The sequence below is a fragment of the Eleutherodactylus coqui genome, chromosome 4, assembly GCF_035609145.1.
Source record: "Eleutherodactylus coqui strain aEleCoq1 chromosome 4, aEleCoq1.hap1, whole genome shotgun sequence".
NCBI lineage: Eukaryota > Metazoa > Chordata > Amphibia > Anura > Eleutherodactylidae > Eleutherodactylus > Eleutherodactylus coqui.
Window position 1 is genome coordinate 56006392 of NC_089840.1, and position 21060 is coordinate 56027451.

The 21060-nt window shown below is 44.7% G+C and overlaps 1 protein-coding gene across 1 annotated transcript in view; it reads left to right on the top strand.

Moving 5' to 3' along the window:
* The window catches only part of LOC136625354 (LHFPL tetraspan subfamily member 7 protein-like), a 208881-nt gene extending 189495 nt beyond the window's left edge, over nt 1-19386 (top strand). The window contains exon 3 of the mRNA XM_066599476.1: nt 14139-19386. Coding sequence (XP_066455573.1) covers nt 14139-14365 — 227 coding nt within the window. The 3' untranslated portion in view covers nt 14366-19386. The remainder of the gene's footprint in view (nt 1-14138) is intronic.
* Nucleotides 19387-21060: the final 1674 nt, after the last annotated feature.

Below are 21060 nucleotides of genomic sequence, written 5' to 3' on the forward strand. Positions count from 1 at the left end.
AGACTGAACAATTATTGTTCATAATTGTTCAAACGAGTGAAAGTGAATGATCATTCAGTGTAAACGCAGCCAAAGACTGAATCAATATCGTACACTTTTCATTCATTTTATTCAGGCATAAAACTTTTTGTTGGCTCATTCGCTAATCATTCGGTTGAAACTGCACTCATCCAGTCCCTCTCATTCACTTATACAGCAAATGTGAAACACTGAAGAATCTCATTAGGACGAGCCAACGATGTATCCACCTGTCTAAACAAGCTGCACAAGCGAAAGAGCTAGCGGTGACATCAATCGCTCGTTCAAACGATAATCAGCTTGTCTAAAAGGACCCAAAGAGCTTTTTCCACACAGGTGTTGTGATTTTCAGCCAGCGGCACCGTGGCAGAAAAATCGCATGAATGAGAGAAAGCCACGACCAAGCCGTGGGAAATTCTTTTGCCCGTTCAGACGCCATACCCTGGAATTCCGTTGGCTGGGGGAAGAGAGTTTTGCGCTACTAAAGTCTATCCCCCTCACTTCCCCTTCCCTTGCCGGCTGATCGTGGTAATAGAAGCTCTCATAGAAGCCTTACTGGAATGTCATGAAAACTTTGAACCTCCCTTTTTTCAGTGATGTGCAGATTGTGTCCCTCTCTTTTGTAGTATGCAATTAAATCCCCAAATCTGCTCCTTTATAAAGGTGAGTATTCCGTTTTTTTTAGATAAAAATGAAATGTTCTGACTGATCATCTCTCGTTTAAGACCATTGCAGTAACTGGCTGGGCTAATTTAGAGCCTTCTGTACGGCAGCCATGTAATCAGGAGGCATGATTACAGTCTATTACTTGTTTCAGTTTTTGGTCCTGATCCATTAAAGATGACATAACCTCCTAATGACAGTGCATTCCATAGTGATCTCAGGGGACAGATGACCGGTCATGTGACTTTAAGGGTTCCCAACTCCTACCACACTATTGGGGAAATGATTCAGGTTTGCATTTCGAGTCACTTTTGACCCGCGGCTTCACAACCAGCTCAACTGCAGATCATTTTATTTGTTGCAATGGGCAATAAACATCCTGGCTCACAGACAAGCACCTGATCTGTAATAAATAGATAGAAAAGTCAAGGGTAGAAGGAGACGTACAGTGGAAATAAATTCCTGCCACTGGCCGCTAGATGCTGATAAATGACTTGTCAGCAGCCAAAGCGTGAAATGAGGAGAAGGCACTGATCACTTTTACATGATCTACTGGCAAAGGCTGCGCTACCAGCGGCCATAATGAGATTCCCCAACCCCACAGCACATGATAAATAGGAATCGTTGCCTTTGATCCTGATGCTGTATTTTGTATATTATTATTTGCTGGCTTTCAAAGCAATTCCAAGAGACAGCTTGTCATGACCGCAGAGCCGCTCAACCCTTGGCTGGGCACCGTGGGGCGGGCACGCGCGGCACAGTCAGTATCCATGTCGCAGGTGGATTGGAACTTGTTTGCAGATGATGAATGGAGCGGAGGGTTTATGAAGAGGAGATTGGAGACATTTATGTTAAATACCAGGGGTGTCAGTGCCAAGAAATAAGGGTGGCATTTACCCTCCACATGGTGATGGATGGCTACCAAAATGTTAATGTGACAGCGATAATAAGGAGATATTGACTGCACTTACAGGGGTTCTTAAATCTACCCCTCTGGATATTTTAGTCTCGGCCCTTTAAGAGAGAAGTCACAACTGCTGTTTTCTTAGTGAGTAAGAATATACGATTTTAAAATAAGAGATTTGTAGCTTTTTTCCTATTTACATCAAAAAAATAAAAAAATAAAACTTGTAGACCATTAGTGGATGGTTTTCTCTTATCATAGTAAATCTAAAGCTAAGGCTATTTGGCGACTTACCCCCTTGAGGACATGGACATTTTTTTTTTCATTTTTGTTTCTCCCCCCTACTTTCAAAAAAAACATAGCTTTTTCTTTTATTTCTCCTTTGATGTAGCTGACTGAGGGCTTCATTTTTTGCAGGACAAGTTGTATTCTTCAGTGGTACCACGTAACCCTTTTCAATCCAATTTGTATCCTGGTTTTCCTAGGTGGCTTACTCTTTTTCTGCCGTTATACAACGGCGCTATCTGCTGGCTAAAGCCAGTAATGCATGATGTGACATATTGGATAGGCTCCGACAGCAGAATGGCTGGCAATATACAGTAAGAGAACCCCGACGGACGTCTTCCAACATCAGAGCTGTACAGCCTTAAATCATAGAGTCTTGAGACGTCAGACAGTGGATTGGAAAGGGTTAATGTACTGAAAAACTTTAAAGACTTTCACACTGGAGCGCTCGTGCTCCATTAGCCATTTTTAGCTCTTTGTGGCTACTGAAGACTGCCCCATGTAGCACCTATATAGCGCTATGAGGGTCTATCTTAAGCTGCTGGTTGGAGCTGAAAACAACTGCTTCATTGCTTATACAGTAAACTGCAATACTATTTTGATAGGCATTCTATTAAGATGTGCCACAGGCATGTCTTAATAGGCAGGTGTCTTCTCACACCCCTTCTGGGTGTTTTCCTTGGGGAGAGACCGCCCCCCCCCCCCTGCAACCCTGGATGATCAGCTGATTGGGCATCCTCTGTCAAGCTGCTGCTCCAACCAATGCGGCTGGAGCATAGTATATGGGGTAGCCCTCTGTCTGGGGCACTATGAAATTGGGTTTCCTATAGAGGGATAGATAGATATGTAGATAGATAGATAGATAGATAGATAGATATGAGAAAGATGGATATGAGAGAGATGGATGGATAGATAGTTCTCCTCTTGTGGGGAAGAGAGACCTTCTGGCCCCTTTAAGGCTTCAGGGCCGCTGCAACCGCATCCTTTGCACTCCCTGCAGTTCCACCCCTGTGTTCCGCTGCTTGCCTGTCTGCAGAACTACAAGTGCATGCATGCTGCCACGATGTATCTAGTATGGGATTAGTAGTTCCAGAAGAGGTAGTTAGTGTCGTTATACTACACGATCAGAGCGCTGTGGGCTGATATGCTGGGCTGCAGCAGGGGCTCAGGATGGCGGCTCCATTAATATTGCGACGCACTGTTTTACAGTTTTTGTATTCCAATTCAGAAATAATTGGAGCGGTTTCATTCCTGGGCTTTATCTCCTGACAGGGTACTTGTCCCCGTGTACGAGGTGGCGTCACGCTGTGATTTATTTGGATATTTGTGATTGTAGTTACTACTTACATCTTCCTCCATTTAGATGAATTGCTGCCCCCTCTTGTAACCTTGGCAGTGATGAAAGGCGATCACCTTAGGAACATTGCAGAATATTAAATCCTATTGATTCTTTCTGAAGCCACGCAGAACAATATAAAAGAAACGGACTTTAGAGACGAGCTACATGCAGATATGTTACTGTCCGGATAACGACGTCAACTTAAGGCCACACTATGATATTCCTTCGGTTCTCTCCGTCATGTAAGGATCTGTTCATATTTGCGCTGGACGCTCCGTTAGATGACGTGGATTCTGCCATATTGAGGGAAAAGTAACGTAAAAATGACACAAAAGTCTGCAGAACCTGATAGATGCCATTATAAGTCAGTGGGGTCTGTCAGATGTCGATGACGTTCATCATTGTAAATGGAAGCCACAATGCAAATACAGCACAGGTTCTGCACTATTGTATGTGTTGTATAGAGAAAGACCCTATATGTCTGTTACGGACCCTCAGTTTACTTTGTCCCTGTCGCCCTTTCCTATCCATATTTGTAATTTGCAAGAAACTTTCATTTTTTTTAGGCCCCATAGAAAACTTGAACTTGCAAACACTTGATCACTTATAAAGTATGCCTGTATAATTATATTGTATTTCTGCAGGCATATCGTTAAGAACTACCATAGGTAGTAATAGGCAAACATTCATGGCAGTCCTGGAGGTCTTAGAAGGCCCCAGCCTGCCGTGACACCCAAACGACACCCCACAATCCCATTGCATGGGAGGAGTGGCATTCAGAACATTTCATTCCAGAGCGAGACATTTAAATGCCACGGACAGAACTTATAGCAGCCTTTAAATGGTCAACATCCAAGATCAGAGTTGTCTCCAATTGTGGCTGTCAAAGACAGCTGACATCCACTGCGTATGGAGTGAATCATAGAATGGTAGAGCTGGAAGGGACCTCCAGGGTTATCGTGTCCAACCCCCTGCTCAGTGCAGGATTCACTCAATCATCCCAGACAGATAGTTGTCCAGCCTTTGTTTGAACACTTCCATTGAAGAACTCATCACTTCCCGTGGTAACCTGTTCCACTCATTGATCACCCTCACTGTCTAATATCTAATCTGTCTCCTCCCTTTCAGTTTCATCCCATTGCTTCTAGTCTTTCCTTGTACAGATAAGAATAGGGCTGATCCCTCTGCACTATGACAGCCCTTCAGATATTTGTAGACAGCTAGTAAGTCTCCTCTCAGCCTTCTTTTTTGCAAGCTAAACATCCCCAGATCCTTTAAGTGTTCCTCATGGGACATGACCCACAGACCGCTCACCATCCTGGTAACTCACCTCTGAACTTGCTCCAGTTTGTCTGTCTTTTTTAAGAGCTCCATACAATGATACCTGCCGTGCACCGCACGTATATGGTGCATGTCGGGGAGGGGTTAAAGTTGCTGAAAACAGACAATTTCAACCAAAACGATTGTTCGTTGGATGAAATTTAACAACGATTGTTTCAGCCGAACAATGCCTTGGTTCACGAATGATCTTTCTATGAAGGAATGTTCATAGAAAAGAAGGTTCATCCATGGGCCGTTGGCAATAAATGTTTAGGGCCATCTTGATCAACTGTTTTAGTTAATATAAGATGTCCATGGCAGCATCTACAAAACAATTCTCCACCAGACGACCATTCATTAAACAGTTGTTCAACCATCAGCCTCAGTATAACTAACGTATTCGGCCAGTTAGTAGTGTTAGGATATGATCTAATGCAGTCATGATTGTTCTGTACAGTCTGGAGACTTACTGGCAGACGCTTTCTTATGGAGACTCTCTGGCAGACACTTCATATGGGGGCACTTTCTGGCTAGGGTATTGTGTATGTGGGCAAATGCTGCCCCTGCATTGGATTCTTCCATTTTATTTTCTCCGCAGTATTATAACCCCAGTGCTGGCCTTAGGTTAGATGGCACCGTATGTAGAATTTTTTTGGCCCCACCATCATATAAAAAAAAATATCTCGACTGCACCGATGGGCAGTCTGCCTGTATTCTGCTTGTGCAGAAAGCAGCAAGATAGCCGCATACCCATCCCAGAACAGCTCAGTGAATACTGTACCAGAAACTCATAACATAAATACAGCACCAGAACCCAGCTCAGTACATAAATACAGCCCCAGAACAAAGCTCATAAAATAAATACAGCACAAACTAACCTCAGTACCTAGATACTATACCAGAATCAAGCTCATAGCATAAATTCAGTAGAACTAAGCAATTGTGTTGCAAGGGCACTGCGGTACCTCGGAACATCAGGGGGGAGAAGACAGAGCCAGGAGGAGGATGATTCATGTAGCTCCACAAGATGCCACACGGAGGAAAAACATCGAACAGGCGAACCCAATGGGGTTACAGTGTTGTGGCCAGTAACCTCCTACAACCGCACGGGTTGCATGTAGATAAGACTGGCCATGCCAGTTAGTACTATTACGATCTCCATCAGCGAATTAAGTCCTTTATTGCACGGTCCTCTCACTTTTTGTAATTCTATGATTGTCTACTCCAATAAGCTCCTAACCGTGTAACACTCTTATATCACTATGATTATAGTTGTAAATTGCGACTGGGATCCATGTAATAAAACCACAAGTATTCAGGTCAGGGTGGTAAATCTTACGTGTTTTGTTTCATAATACAGATGTTATATATCAGCTTCACCCCGTATTATCCGCCGTTCCCTGCTAGCTGCCGCTGACGGTGTGTGGCCACTGCCAGGTTCATATGAACGATCCTGCGGCCTCATGGGTTCCTATTATATCAGAATGTGCCCACATTAAAGCGTTGGCGGCCTTCTTACAATGTTTGCTTTAGCTTTGAACTCTGGCATGGTGCAAGTGCAAACAGTGTTGACGGTTGAAGATGACAGGTCTAATAATTAATAAGCGGATGATGCGATTGTGATGACAGGTGAAATATGCTGCAGTACAACTGCCTCTGTTTGCATCTTGTTGTAACTCGCTCCAGATGAAGACGCAGACTATTGGCAAACTCTTCTATTTACTGGGGAATGGCCAAGAATGTGGCAGATTCCTTGTTGCTTGTCTGGGATGTGCTGAACAGAAGGCATTGCGGAGAATGGACGCTTTGTGCAGACCCTCCTGATAACGGTAGATTTTATTCTTGTCTCATCTGGACAGAAATGATGGTACAGAAAATGAAATACACACAGAGGATCTGCATTACACAATGACAGGACCAGCGCCAAAACCAGCCCCATTCACACAGAAGTACAGAAATATGGTGCTCACTACAAACTATACTGATGTCCAGATCAGGTTTTTTTAGTTAAGTTTTCTATTAATGTATTGTCTAAAAAAATGGACTCCACGATCTCTAAAGGTGTCCAGTGGTATCTGGCATTAAGAAACTAGCTGCAGATTCTTTAAAGGGGTGGTCCAGTTATAAACTATTCATGGCCATCCGTTGAATAGGCCATAAATAGTAAATCAGTGGGGATCCGCTACCTGGGATCCTCCTGATTAGCTCTTCACTGGGGGTGCGGTCATGTACTGAGCTGATTTCTGCAAGAAGTAGACAGCTCCACTTCCATTGCAGTGGCCAGGCCTGGTATTACAGGCAAAGTTCCCATTCATTTCAGTGGGAACTTTGTTTTTTATACCAAGTGTGGCCATTGCAGCAGGAACTGTCTGCTTTTTGCACAATTTGTACACGAAAGCAGTGGCCTGGTGAACAACTAATTGTCAGTGATCCTGGGCAGATAGGCTATTAGTAGTTTATAACTGCACAACCCCTTTAAGTTCTGTAGGTTGTGAATTGGGGCGTTCATGAATTAGACTTGTTTTTTAGCATGTCCCACAGATGCTTAATCGGACTGACATCTGGGTAATTTGGAAGCCAATCAACAACATGAATTCTTTGTCATGTTCCTCAAACCATTCCTGAGGAGTTTTTACAGTGTGGAGGGACATGTATTCTTGATGAAAGAGGGCACTGGTATTTGGGAATACTGCAGCCATGAAAGGATGCACTTGGACTGTAAAATTTTTAAGTAGGTGGTAGATGTCAAAGTAACATCCATAGGAATGTCAGGACCCAAGTTTTCCCCGCAGAACATTGCCGAAATTATCACACTGCCTCCTCCAGCTTCTTTTTCCCATAGTGCATCCTGATGCCATCTCTTCTCCAGCTAAGCGACGTACCAAAAAGTCTGCATGATTTAAGAGAAAATGTGATACATCACACCAGACCACCTTCTAGCATTGCTCCATGGTTTAGTTCTGACACTAAAATGCCCATTTTAGGCCCCTTTGGCAGCCGACAGGGGTCAGCATGGGCTACACAAGCTGCTGTGCCCCGTGTGTTCTCACACCTTTCTATCATGGCCAGCAGTAACATTTTCAGCAATTTGTGCTCCAGTAGCTCTTCTGTGGGATTGGACCAGAAGGGCTAGACTTTCCCCTAATACATATCAATGACCTGTTGCTGCTTCATCACATCTCTCCTTGGACCACTTTTGGTACGTATTAACCTTACATACTGGGAACACCACAAGACCTGCTGCTTTGGAGATGCTCGGACCCCGTCTTCATTCAGTGGGTCCAGAAAGTCTTCAGACTATTTCACTTTTTTTTTACATTTTGTTATGTTGTGATTAGAGATGAGCGATCGTACTCAGTTCGGGTGTTTTTGCACTCGAGCACCGCTTTTTCCGAGTAACTGACTACTCGGACGAAAAGATTCGGGGGGCGCCGGGGGCGGCGTGGTGGAGCAGGGGGTAGCAGTGGGGAACAGGGGGAAGCTCTCTCTCTCCCCCCCCCCCCTGCAACCCCCCGCTCACCCCCGGCGCCGCCCAAATCTTTTCGTCCGAGTAGTCAGTTACTCGGAAAAAGCGGTGCTCGAGTGCAAAAACACCCGAACTGAGTATGCTCGCTCATCTCTAGTTGTGATCTTGTGCAAATGTAAAAAAAAAAGGTTTTCCACCCATCAATACCCCGTAATGATGTTTTGAACAGAGTTATTTTTTCATTTTGAAAAAAAATCTATCATTTTGCATTGACATAAGTATTCAGACCCTTTAGTGTGACACTTGAAATTTAGCTCTGGGGTTCTCCCCTTTCTCTTGATCATCTTTGAGATGTTTCTACACCTTGATTGGAGTCACCTGTGGTAAATTTAGTTGATTGGATATAGTTTGGATAGTCACACCCATGTATAAGGTCTCACAGCTCACAATGCATATCAGAGCCATGAGGAGGAAAAATACCTATAGAGGCAGGATTATGTGGAGGCACAGATCTGGAGTAGGCTACAAAAACATTCCGCCGCACAGAAAGTTCCCAAGAGAACAGTGACACTAATTCTTGAATAGAAGAAGTTTGGAACAACCGCGACTTACTAAAGCTGGCTGACTGATTAATCTAAGTAATCAGGAAGGAAGGGGCTTGCTTGGTAAGAAAGGTGACCAAGAACCCAATGGTTGTTCTGGCTGAGCTCCAAAGACAATGTGTGCAGATAGGAAACCTTTTAAAAAAGGTCAGCCATCACAGCAGCATTCCACCAATTTGGGCTTTATAGCAGAGTGGCCAAAAAGAAGCATCTCCTCAGTAAAAGACACATGAAAGCCTGTCTAGAGTCTGCCAAAAAAAACACTTAAAGGACTCTCAAACTGTGGGAAACAAGATTCTTGTAAGGTCTGCTGCCCTCTTGCTGTTCCGGGCAGCTGCAAACATCGCTTTGCTCTCCCTGTGTCTATGAATTCTATATGTCTGGTTTTTGTCCAGCACTGAGAGGGTTAACCAGTTTTCTGGCTCTCAGCTCACCTGTGGGGTTAATAGGCATTACTCTGCTATTTAATCTGGGCTGTGGCACTTCCTCTTTGCCTGAAAATTGATGTGTGTTAGGTTCTGACACTCAGCTTTCCTAGGTCGCCTACTTCTGTGTGCTCAGTCTGCTATGTGTCTTATAAGTCTCCTTCAGCCTCCCTGTGTTGGCTTCTTGTATATCTTTATGTGTGTACGTTTGTTTTCTGTCAGTTCTCATTCCTGTTTTATGGTTTGCTCCTGTCCTTTCCTGCATCTGCATGCATGTCTGTCTGCTGCCAGTCGCTGCATTTGGTACCCCATCAGGGATAGTCAGACCCGAGGTTCTAGTGCAGGGACATCCTTATCAGGGCGATCACCTAGCATGTAGGTAGGAGTCTTTCCATTCCCTTTGCAGCTGCCTGATCTAGACCAGGCTGGTTGGTTGGTCCAGTAGGTCCACACTCCTAATCTTTAACAGTTCTCTGGTCTGATGAAACCAACACTGAACTCTTTTGGCCTAAATTTTAAGCAGGAAACCAAACACTACTCATTACCTGTCCAATACCATCCCTACAGTGAGGCATGGTGGTAGCAGCATCATTATGTTGGGGTGTTTTTCAACGACTGGTCAGGGTTGATGGAAGGCTGTCTGGAGAATAGCATAGAGATATTCTTAATAAAAACCTGATCCAGAGCACAAGCGACCTCAGACTGGGCAGATGGTTCACCTTCCAACAAGACAATGACCCTAAGTACACAGCCAAGACGACACAGGAGGGGCTTAGGGACAACTCTGTGAATATCCTTGAGTAGCCGAGCCAGAGAACTTGAACCCAATTGAACATCTCTGGAGAGACCTGAAAATGGCCGTCCACAGACGGCCCCCATCCAACCTGACAGAGCTTGGAGACTCTGCAGAGAAGAATGTCAGAAAATCCCCAAATCCAGATGTGTAAACCCTGTGGCATCATACCCAAGAAGACTGAAGGCTGGAGTCGCTGCCAAAGGTGCTTCAGCTAAGTACTGAGTACCGGGTGTGAATACTTATGTCAATGCACAATGTTAAAAAATGTGATGTAAAAAATAAATAAAAACTGTTTTCACTTTGTCATTATGGGGTATTAAGTGCAGGATGATGGGAAAACCTTTTTTTGTGCAAGGCAACAAAATAAAATGTAAAAAAAATGAGTGAAGACTTTCCGGACGCTCTGTACATTGACCCTTGTTAAGGTCGCTCAGGTCCTGACGCTGGCCCATTTTTCCTGTTTCCATCACATCATCAAGAACCATTCACTTACTGCCTAATATTTCCACCCCATTGATTGTTAGTAATGTTATGGCTGATCAGTGTGTATTATCAAAATGTTATTACAGCCACTACAAGAAATCTAACCTTCTAGCGCTGTGAGGGAATTAGCCGGGGATCGCCCTGGACAGGCACCATAGGACAGGCCTTCAATTTAGCCGGGATACGAATCTTCAGAGCTCAGAATGATGTTTATTTTATTCACTTAAAGGGATTTTGGCACTAGAACAAAACCCCGTCCCCCAGCTGGGCCCGGCCAAAAATAAAAAATGGGGTATGCCCACCACTCCAGGAGCCCTGTGATGCAGCTGACAGCCGCCGGCGGTATTGGCGGTGACTCCCAGGTAGACGGATGGGTGGAAGCATGTGACCACTGCGACCAATCAGAGGCTCTTGACATCAGCGCTCATATCCTGGAGTGCTTCGGCTTCTGATTGTTCTATATGGATATAGTTGCTCAGCTTGGGTCATATGGCCAGTTTAAGTCTCTGAGGTGTTAAACTACCCACTTTGCAGCCTATACAGGGACCTGGTACGTGCAGGTGGTGCAATGTGATATGTCAAGTCAGCACAATTAGCTGTGAATCTGGCAAATCCATTCTAACATCTATATAGAGCAGATTTTCTCAGTGAACGCTGCAGGCTGCAAATTCCAACTGTGTCCACTGTTCATACAAACATAACAAAGTGAAGAAACTAACAAAGAAATCACTAAAAAAAGAAAAAATGTTCCAGACAAAACTTTTGTGTTAAACTTGAACACTTGAGTTTTCTTGTACTTTACTGCCCCCATGTGGCTATTGATGGCACTGACAACGTTAACAAAAATGTGATGTTAAAATTCTCTAAAATCTCTAGTTTTGAAAGGCAAGTCAAACACAAGTCTGCAGTGCAGGGAGTATTACCAGTCAGGGGGCTTACTGAGCAATGAAGGCCGAGAAAGTCATTGGTTATAGGAAACAAGATGCTAAACGGGGAAGAAAAGGCCGTCCTGTAGAACAGTCACATTCTTATTCATAACCCAGACGGTCGTACATAACCCCATAATGGAATGACAAATGATATCTACTAATAGCAACATTAATACTTCTAGGCATCTTCATGTCTGTATCACATAAGCATCCATGTAAGAGCCTGTGTGATATTAGTGCCTGTATAATAGTGTCTGCCGTGTCCATGTAATATCTGCCGTGTATTCCAGGGACCGCGCACAGCCCCATAATGGCCTCTCAGGCTCCTCACATGGTCGCTGTGCAAGAAATCACCGCGTGTCCTATTATCCATTGCACAGATGAGAATAACACACACAATGCGCCGGGTCCGTGTATACCTGTCAGCACAGGGAGTCTGCGGTGTCCGATGTGAGCTTTGGCTGGGTCCTTATGGGCGAATCGTGCATGCGGCCATCAGAATCCAGCGGTCAGGCCCCATTCACACAGTTTTATTAGTAAGGATTCCGTGCCCAAACCTGCGTCAGAATCGGCCATTTTCGCATCCCATTCAGCGGGAATCTGCGCATGTTTTTTTCCACACTTTGATTTTAAGATCCTTTTCACGGGAAAATAAATTGGAATGTCATTTCCATGGAAGAGTAAATAAACTAAAGGCTACTTTCACATCTAGCGGATTTCCGTGCGCATCCGCATCAAAATCTGCACACATTAATCCACGCGGGCATATGCGTTTTTGTGCGTGTCTAAGTGCAACGCATTTCTACCTTTTACTGTACTTTTCATGTTCGCAGGGCACGTTCACATGGGTGTTGGGCAACCTCGCTCCCCGATTTTAAAATGCTTATTTAGCCTAATAAGGTCCAGATGTATTTTCTCACCCCCCATAGACTTCTATGGGGCCCTTTGGCTAGCAAACGTGCACAAAATACAGCATGTTCTGTTTTTTGGCGTTTGCCAAAACTGCAAACACAAAATATGGAAAATGAGAACCAACCCGTTGATATCAATGGTTTATATTCTCTGTATTGCGCAATTTTGGCGGCACAAATATGCCTGTGCGAAGGAGCCCTGATGCCGGTGTCACACGGGCGTAAGCACCTTTATGCGTGTATTTGCACAATGGGCAGTGCGTATTTTACTGTACTCTTTGTGCACACAGAAAAATAGACAACCACGCTCCCATTCATTGACATGGGCAATTAAAGGGCTTGTACCAGAATCCACGGGATAGGTGATAAAGGTCTCTCTGCCGATGCCCCCAATGATCAGACTTGTAGATTCCGCTACCAGCTCGTTAATACATTTGTAAGAGTATGTAAGTCGGCAGTGTTATCACACAGACCGGCTCTTGATACCCCAATGATGTTTGGCTCATACTGAGTTAATAGGCTGTGAATACATGATGGAGGATAACAGTCAGACTAAATGCAAATGATTGAAATCTGTACAAGTGTAAAATGTAAAGTGAACTTATGTCAAATTATGTCATTAATTTCTGAATGTGTCTTGGTGAGTCTGAGCTCTCGTTATATGTTGCCAAGCTCTTACTATATATTGCAGAGCTCTCGTTATGTATTGCCGTGCTCACGTTATATGTTGCCGAGCTCTCGTTATGTGTTGCCGAGCTCTCGTTATATGTTGCCGAGCTCTTGTTATGTTGCCGAGCTCTCGTTATGTGTTGCCGAGCTCTCGTTATGTATTGCAGAGCTCTCGTTATGTATTGCAGAGCTCTCGTTATATGTTGCTGTGCTCTCGTTATATGTTGCCAAGCTCTTACTTTATATTGCCGAGCTCTCATTATGTATTGCAGTGCTCTCATTATATGTTGCCGAGCTCTCGTTATGTATTGCAGAGCTCTCGTTATATGTTGCTGTGCTCTTGTTATATGTTGCCAAGCTCTTACTTTATATTGCCGAGATCTCGTTATGTATTGCAGTGCTCTCGTTATATGTTGCTGAGCTCTTGTTATGTGTTGCCGAGCTCTCGTTATATATTGCCGTGCTCTCGTTATATGTTGCCGTGCTCTCGTTATATGTTGCCGTGCTCTCGTTATATGTTGCCGTGCTCTCGTTATGTATTGCAGAGCTCTCGTTATATGTTGCTGTGCTCTTGTTATGTGTTGCCGAGCTCTCGTTATATATTGCCGTGCTCTCGTTATATGTTGCCGTGCTCTCGTTATATGTTGCCGTGCTCTCGTTATATGTTGCCGTGCTCTCGTTATATGTTGCCGTGCTCTCGTTTTGTGTTGCCGAGCTCTCGTTATGTGTTGCCGAGCTCTCGTTATGTGTTGCCGAGCTCTCGTTATGTATTGCAGAGCGCTCGTTATATATTGCCGTGCTCTCGTTATATGTTGCCGAGCTCTCGTTATATGTTGCAGAGCTCTCGTTATATGTTGCCGAGCTCTCGTTATGTTGCCAAGCTCTCGTTATGTTGCCGAGCTCTCGTTATATGTTGCCGAGCTCTCGTTATATGTTGCCGAGCTCTCGTTATGTGTTGCCGAGCTCTCGTTATGTTGCCGAGCTCGGGATCATGTGCATGAACGAATTTAAAGTTCGCTGAAACGCACAGGCAGAAGTGTCCATCTGAGCGTTGCGCCCATTTGGCTGTTTCCATCGCCGCTCACGATGACAGCCAACTGAGCACTTCAGTGATCACTGGGGGTCTCAGCAACGAGACTTCCATTAATCAAAACTTCCTATGTGTCACAAGGAAAAGCTTCGAAAAAGTTTCATTACACTTTAATTACTTCTGCAGTAATCTCCTCAGCACCCTCTAGTGGTGGCTGCGGGTAGAGACATATTAAGAGTATAACTAGCACTGTATTACATGCCAATCACTGTTTTTTCTCTCTGCTTTGTATCTGCAGTGTTCATCATGGCATCGGGACTCTTGGTCTATCCCTTCGGCTTCAATTCAGCTACTGTGAAAAAGTACTGTGAGAACTCAAGTATCTACTATGCAGGAGACTGTCAGATTGGATGGGGCTACATGCTTGCGATTGTTGGGGTCATGTTATCTGTGTTTTTGCCATTCTTCGCTAAATATGCACCAAAAGAACACATCTCCCCAACCCCGATTCCCACTATTTTATAGTACTTTATTTTTTTGCAAACCAACTCCAAGTCCCCGTCTCCAGATGATGGATTGACAAAGGTATTAGAGCACTCCTCTGCAGCCGTGCAGCTTAACATATAGACCTGATTGATATTGCATTGATCGTCTTCTTGAAGCATGACAAAATATTAGCTTGGGATTAAGTAACATTTCTTCACACTGATTTTCTTTGTTCTCCCGCTGCTTCCCTCTTATGTTCGCTGTTTACCTTCATCCCACTCAGTCCAATCAGAACGTCTGTGCTGGAAGCCAGATATCACAGAGCCTCATAACAACCAACCAACGTTCTTCCATGCCTCACACTACACTGGATACGTGAAAAGTAATGCAACGGGCAATAAGGCCACTCTTTCTAGGAAACAGTCATGATATAGAAGTTCCATTGCGGTAGATATGCAAATACATGTCCTTTATATGTGCAGATGTAGCAAACATTAAGTTATCATAGATGCCAAGATAACTGTAATGTACTGCAATGCCACAAATTGGTTAATCCCCATATATTAGTCATGTTAATGATTGCTACATCTGTATTTCACAATTGTGATATTCAATATTCATTGTAATACCACACTATTGGTCAATGACGACTAGTATAATCAGATATTAAACCTTTAACCTTTTACACTGTGCTAAACGGTTTCCGCAACTCCCATAGAAGTTAAAGGGAGTCACAGAAACAGTGCAACACATCAAGCTACTTGGTTTCTGTATCTCATGAGTTATGGAAGGTGCTTGACCGCTACATAAAACCCATCTACCGCCCGGACTTTGGATGTGGAGGCCAGTGGGAAAAGGGCAGCAGGACTTGAACGGTTGGCCAAGATGGGAATACCTTTTTAAAAGGGTTGTCCACTTACTGTCCTGTTAGGTTTCGCCAAGGATAAGGTCATCGCTGGAAATCCCAGTGATCAGCTGTAATCTAGGAGGCAATGTGCAGCAGATTTTCAATTTCTTTGCAGCACAAGGCAAATAAAAGGGTTGTTCCTATCACTACTTAAGCCCCATTTACACGCAATGATTATCGCTCAAAATTCGCTCAAAAATGTTTTTTGAGTAATAATCATCTGTAAATGCTACCATCGTTTACTTTTCGAACAATGATTTTAAGTTGAGCTTAAAATCCATTGTTCGGCTGGAGAGCTGATAGCAGGGACTGCATGCTGGGATTCTCCATGGGAGTGCTGATAACATTGTATTTATCTTGCAGTCCTGTAGTAGAACAAAAGAGCTGTATGCAGAGAACAGACCTCCTGCTGTTCTCCGCATAAGGTGCACTGAGGCTTATTTACATGCAAATGAAGGTCATAAGCTACTAATGAACAATAGTGCCCATTAACAGCTTATGCTAAATGATCGTTCAAACGGTCAAGCATCCTATCTTTTAAACGACTTTTGAGCAATCATCTTTGCGTGTAAATGGGGCTTTTGTCATCCCCGATCCACAAGATAAGGGATAACTGTTTGCTGATTGGTGGAAGTCCAGCTGCTGGTACTCCCGCCAATCTTGAGATTTCAGCCCTAACATGTCCAGAATTTTAGCATCGGACGTCGTGTGTGTGCTCCTCCGCTCCGTTCACTTTAATGGAAAGCGCCAGAGATAACCGAGCCCTTTCTAGCAAATATAGAAGTGTCCTCAATGGTGGCTTCAACTCTTAGGCTACATTCACACAGGTGAGCGCAATATGGGGCTTACCAACCTGCGTTTTTCACACCAATGTGAATATAACCCTAGAGGGTTTTTTTGAGATAAAAAAAACAAACATGGAGGGCAGGTAAAGGTGTAAAATAGACAAAAAAACAAACTCATGTTTCTGATTAGCCTGTGTTATTCATATGCAGGTGTCGGCCGAGGCCAGTGATTGGCTGGGCAGTCAATTAAGCAATGCTATCTTTTGGAAGAGGAGTGGCTGTACTAGATGGGGATGGGGGTATTGGAAAGGTGTGCATGGCTTTTTTCTCTATTTTAAACCTTTATCTGCACCCTGTAATTTTTCTTTGTTCAGATTTCTTACAACCCCTTTAACCCTTTCAGTGGCAGGTTTAGGTAGTCTTCAGCAGGTTTCAACACATTGTTTGGTAATTCTGCACTTTTCAGGCTGCGTTAATGACAGATTAACGGAATTTTGCTGTTGGATGTTATTCTGCGCCATGAATGAATGAGGTAAACTGTCTACTATAGTTTATATGCATCTTCATGGATGTCTTGTGAGGCACCACGTAGAACAATGATGAAGACGGTGGGCTTCTGGTTTGGTGTCACTGCCGCCGATCCCATCGCATCTGCAGTGACATCACATATCACACAGATTCACCATACATACTGCAACGCGGCCAGAACAAGGGCAGATCCTTTTGCAGCCTCGGAGACGTTGCTGCCGCTACTGTACATCTAGATGTCTCTCCGGCATGGACTCCTGCCGGTCCACGCTGGAACAGTTGTAGGAGTGATTTACTAAAAATGCCCACAATGAGAATGTGTAATTCCATCAGACCAGCTCTGCAGCAGGAGGCGGGGGTGTAGATGCATTTTATTTACCCCAGGCATAGATTCAGCTTAGTGCGATGTATGTGAATATACTGACCAAAGCAGAGGGGCAAATTGGCAGCATCCTATAAGCACATGCCCTCTAGTTACACCCCTGGCAGGAGGTATATGTTGCTTCAACCTGCCACGTGCTGTAAATCTGTCATGTTGTGTTGACAAGAGTCAGGACAACTTCCATTGACAGGCTATAGGCTACTGTATATGGCCCTTGTGCGGAGGAGGAGGGCGCCAGTGATGCTCTTATTTGTGCACCCCAAATTCCATTAATCATATTATACAAGCCTATGATAGATATCTGGACTGATTTGAGATTCAGGCTTGTTGTCCCAAGCCTCCTGCACAGAACAGCGCTGCGGGCACTCTGTGCCACCCTATGACAGAGGTATTTGCCCTACACGTAGGTAATATGGCGTCTGATGGAACACACCACAATTATTTTCTGCCAGTCTCCGGTCACCACATGGCAGGTTCTGGGCTGTGACATGCTGGAGCCCTGCATCTTACATTTTATCTACTCTTCCACTGGAAAACCATGTAAGAGCACGGGCCAGGACTGAATAACGGGCATGGAGAGGGGGTGAGCGGTGTAGTACCGTCCTAAAGGCCTCGCCATCATAATGCACTACATGCAGTAAATTCTTCCCATGAACCATTCTAAGAAAACGTGAAAAAGGCACAGAGATCCATGAAGCGGTCCTGAGATTTGTGTCCAGTGACGCTGCAATCTAATGCTGAAGGAAATTTAGCGTTATTGTCACACAAGGACTGCGAGACGATTCAATGCTTGGTTTAAAATACAAGTGCAGTAACATTCCTTTAATCTGGCTCCTGGTAATCCGGCACAGAATGGTAATTTCTGAAGTTAAGACTGGAATTTCAGAAAACCAAAATTCTCCACCGTCCAAGTGAATTTTGTATAATTTTCTATGAATACGAATGAATCCGGATCTGCAGTTTTCTTGCTCCGTTCACGGATCAGGAAAGGGGAATCCATTTTTAAATGCGCATGTGTTGAAGGTTAGAAAGACGAAAGAATACAAAACTGATGTAAAAGGAAGCAGTTGTTTTTACCGGTCCATGTGATGGGTGTGGCAAAAAAAAAAAAAGCGCAGTGATGTATTTTGACTTCTGTTTTGTTATCCATCCCATTAACAAAAATACAGATCCATTCAAAACGGAAATCAAAACGCTGATGTAAACGAGCCCCTACCGACCTCACCCAATCCTTCACTGACCTCACCCAATCCTTCACTGACCTCACCCAATCCTTCACTGACCTCACCCAATCCTTCACTGCTCCTATTCCAACGGTGCCGCTCTACTTCCTGATGACGTCCCAACAGGACATGTGACTGCTGCAGCTAATCATCGCTTGAAGTGGTCACATGTCCCATTGTTGGTAACCTCATTATTGCAGCAGGAAGTAAGAGAGGAGCGGGGCATCGGGCACTGTTAGAACGGGAGCGTCAGGCGAGGTAAGGGCCCTTTTACTCGGGATGACTGGCGCTTCCATTACAGTGAACAGGCCGTCTATCATAGAGGAACCGTTTACACCGGCTGCTCATCAAAACTGAACGCCGAATGATAAGCGAACAAATGATCGTTCAGTCGCCGGCGGCGTTTACACTGAACGATTATCCTTCAGTTCCTGCAGGAATCTGTACCGTTTGTGCAGCAGGCCGAGCCGCTGTCAGACGCATTGGTGCCATAATAATGGCAAAATAGCTATCTTACCGTAAGCTGGGGAACTTCTGAATGACCCGTCTGCTTGTACATTTTCTTCTTCTGGCTTCCCGTACAGAATGTGACTCAGTATTATACCACAGATCATTTCCCATTGACACCCTTTCAGCTTCACCCCCCTATTTATTATATATACGTTATTTCATTGGTTTATTGACTGTTGACTTAATACCACATCTACCATTTTTACAGTGAGGAGGGCAGGGAAAGTCAAAGAAAATTAGTCCTTTGTGGGCTGCTTCTGTATGCCGTAGCAGATCTGACTAATGTAACCACTGCTAGAAGCCGTATAGCCGCCATTGACATGATTTGCTATGATATTTTAGAAGATGTCACGTCTAACAACTGATGACTGTGATAAACAGACAGAGATTCACATCGATGAAGGTAAAGTTTGCCACCGAACCATCCTGTGCCTTTATTAAGAGATCAATTGAACAAATTCTTATGTACCAGGGATGTTTATTAACTGCAAGATGTTGTACATTCTGTAAAATACTATTTCGATTCTGTATTTGTCTGTTTGCAACAGTTCAGTGGATATTTGTAAAGAATAAACTATTCAAGTCATGTTCCTTTTTAGTGTCTCCAGAAAAATACAAGACAATGTTCTCTTCTTCTTTTACCTTTTATTTATACTCAGATGTTTGGATTATGATGTTATAAACTGGTAACTAAAATATATTTTTCATTGATTTTGTCACACTAATAAAGTACTTTTTATTCAAAATGGTCTCTTTTTTGGGGGGTTCCCAGCAGACGTATAAGAGTGTGGCGCTGCATCCGCATAAAACTCACCATTGGGAGTCCTGATGCTCATGGAGACCTCCTTCTCTGGTACGTTCTAGCCTCGCTAACACCTCTGACCTGACATTTAAAGGACACTGTAAACAAAACTGATGAACGGTACTATATCCGGTGCAATTTACAGCTGAGGAGGGAGCGAAACGTGTCAAAGAGTCGTTTAGCCTGGGTTCCCGCATAGCGGAATCCCGGAGGAAATCTCGCAGTTTAGCCGCAGCGAAAAACCGCGAGATTTCCGCCGGGAGAAGCGCTGCTTCAAAACCCGCGGCACTTAGACGCGGGTTTTGAAGCAGCCCAGCCGCTCGCTCTTCCGCTGCGGCCGGTGCTCCCATAGAGGAGGGCGCGGCTGCAGCGGAGGAAGAGAAGGAATAAGCATGCTGCGGCCGGCTAATACGCGCTGCAGTGTTCTGAGAAATCTCGTCCACATGGCTGGCTAATCCCAGGATTAGCGGCCGCAGGCGGATTTGCCGCGGCAAAATTCCAGACAGAATTTCCGCGGCAAATCCGCCCCGTGTGAACCAAGCCTTAGGGTTGTGAGATAGCGAGGAGACGTGAGAGGTGAAGTAGACTGTTTTGGCGCAGTGGAGGGCGAGGTTGTAGGTTCTGAACATGAACTGCTGACTTTTGTGACTTTCTCCACAGCCGTTCAGCACACCTAGAGATAACGTACCGGTGGTCTTACTGATATGAACAGAGCTGTAAGATCCAGTGGGTTCCTGTGGATTGGGAATAACTTTCTATCATGGCACAACCCCTTTAACCTTTGAACTTGAACCCATAAAAGTTCACATCCATTAATGGTTTTTCTGCATCCCACTTTAAAGTGTCATTTAAACTTTTTTTTAATTTACTGAATAGGTGATTTTAAGCAATTTTGCAATGTTTTATTAGCCTATTCTGTACATTTTTATTTGAAAACTCCTCTTTTGCTATGCAGCTATGTGAACACATTTCTAGGAAGTTGCTAGGTAAATCTGTATGGTAGTAGAGGGCACTCCAGCTGTGCCTGCTCTGTTCTGTATGGTGCAGCTGCAGACACAACTGTACCCATTATTACACACTAAGGCCTCACGTCCACGGGATAATTGTTATTTAAAATCCGCAGCGTTTTTCCCGCACGCGGATCCGCGCCCCATAGGGATGCATTGGACACCCGCAGGTAGTTAACCCCTTCCCGCTGCAGGGCGTAAGTTTACGTCCTGGGAGCGGGGTACTTCCCGCAACAGGGCGTAAACTTACGTCCTGGAGATAGCGCGGGATCACATATGATCCAGTGCTATCCCGCAGCGGGAGCCGGCTGTCAGTCACAGCCGGCGTCTCGCTGCAGCAGCGGGGGGACATCGGAGATGCGCCTGCCACTTTTAACCCCTTCCCTGCCGCGATCTAAGTAGATCGCGGCAGGGAAAGAGTTCACAGCGGGAGCGCGGCTCCCTCTGTGCCTCCGGCCGGAACTCGCGATGTCATCGCGAGAGCCCGGCCTGTCACCATGGCAACAGGACGCCAGACACTGGCGTCCTGTATTGCCTATGCCTGAGATCGCTGTATGAGCGATAAGGCATGGGAGAGCAGTAGCTCTGCC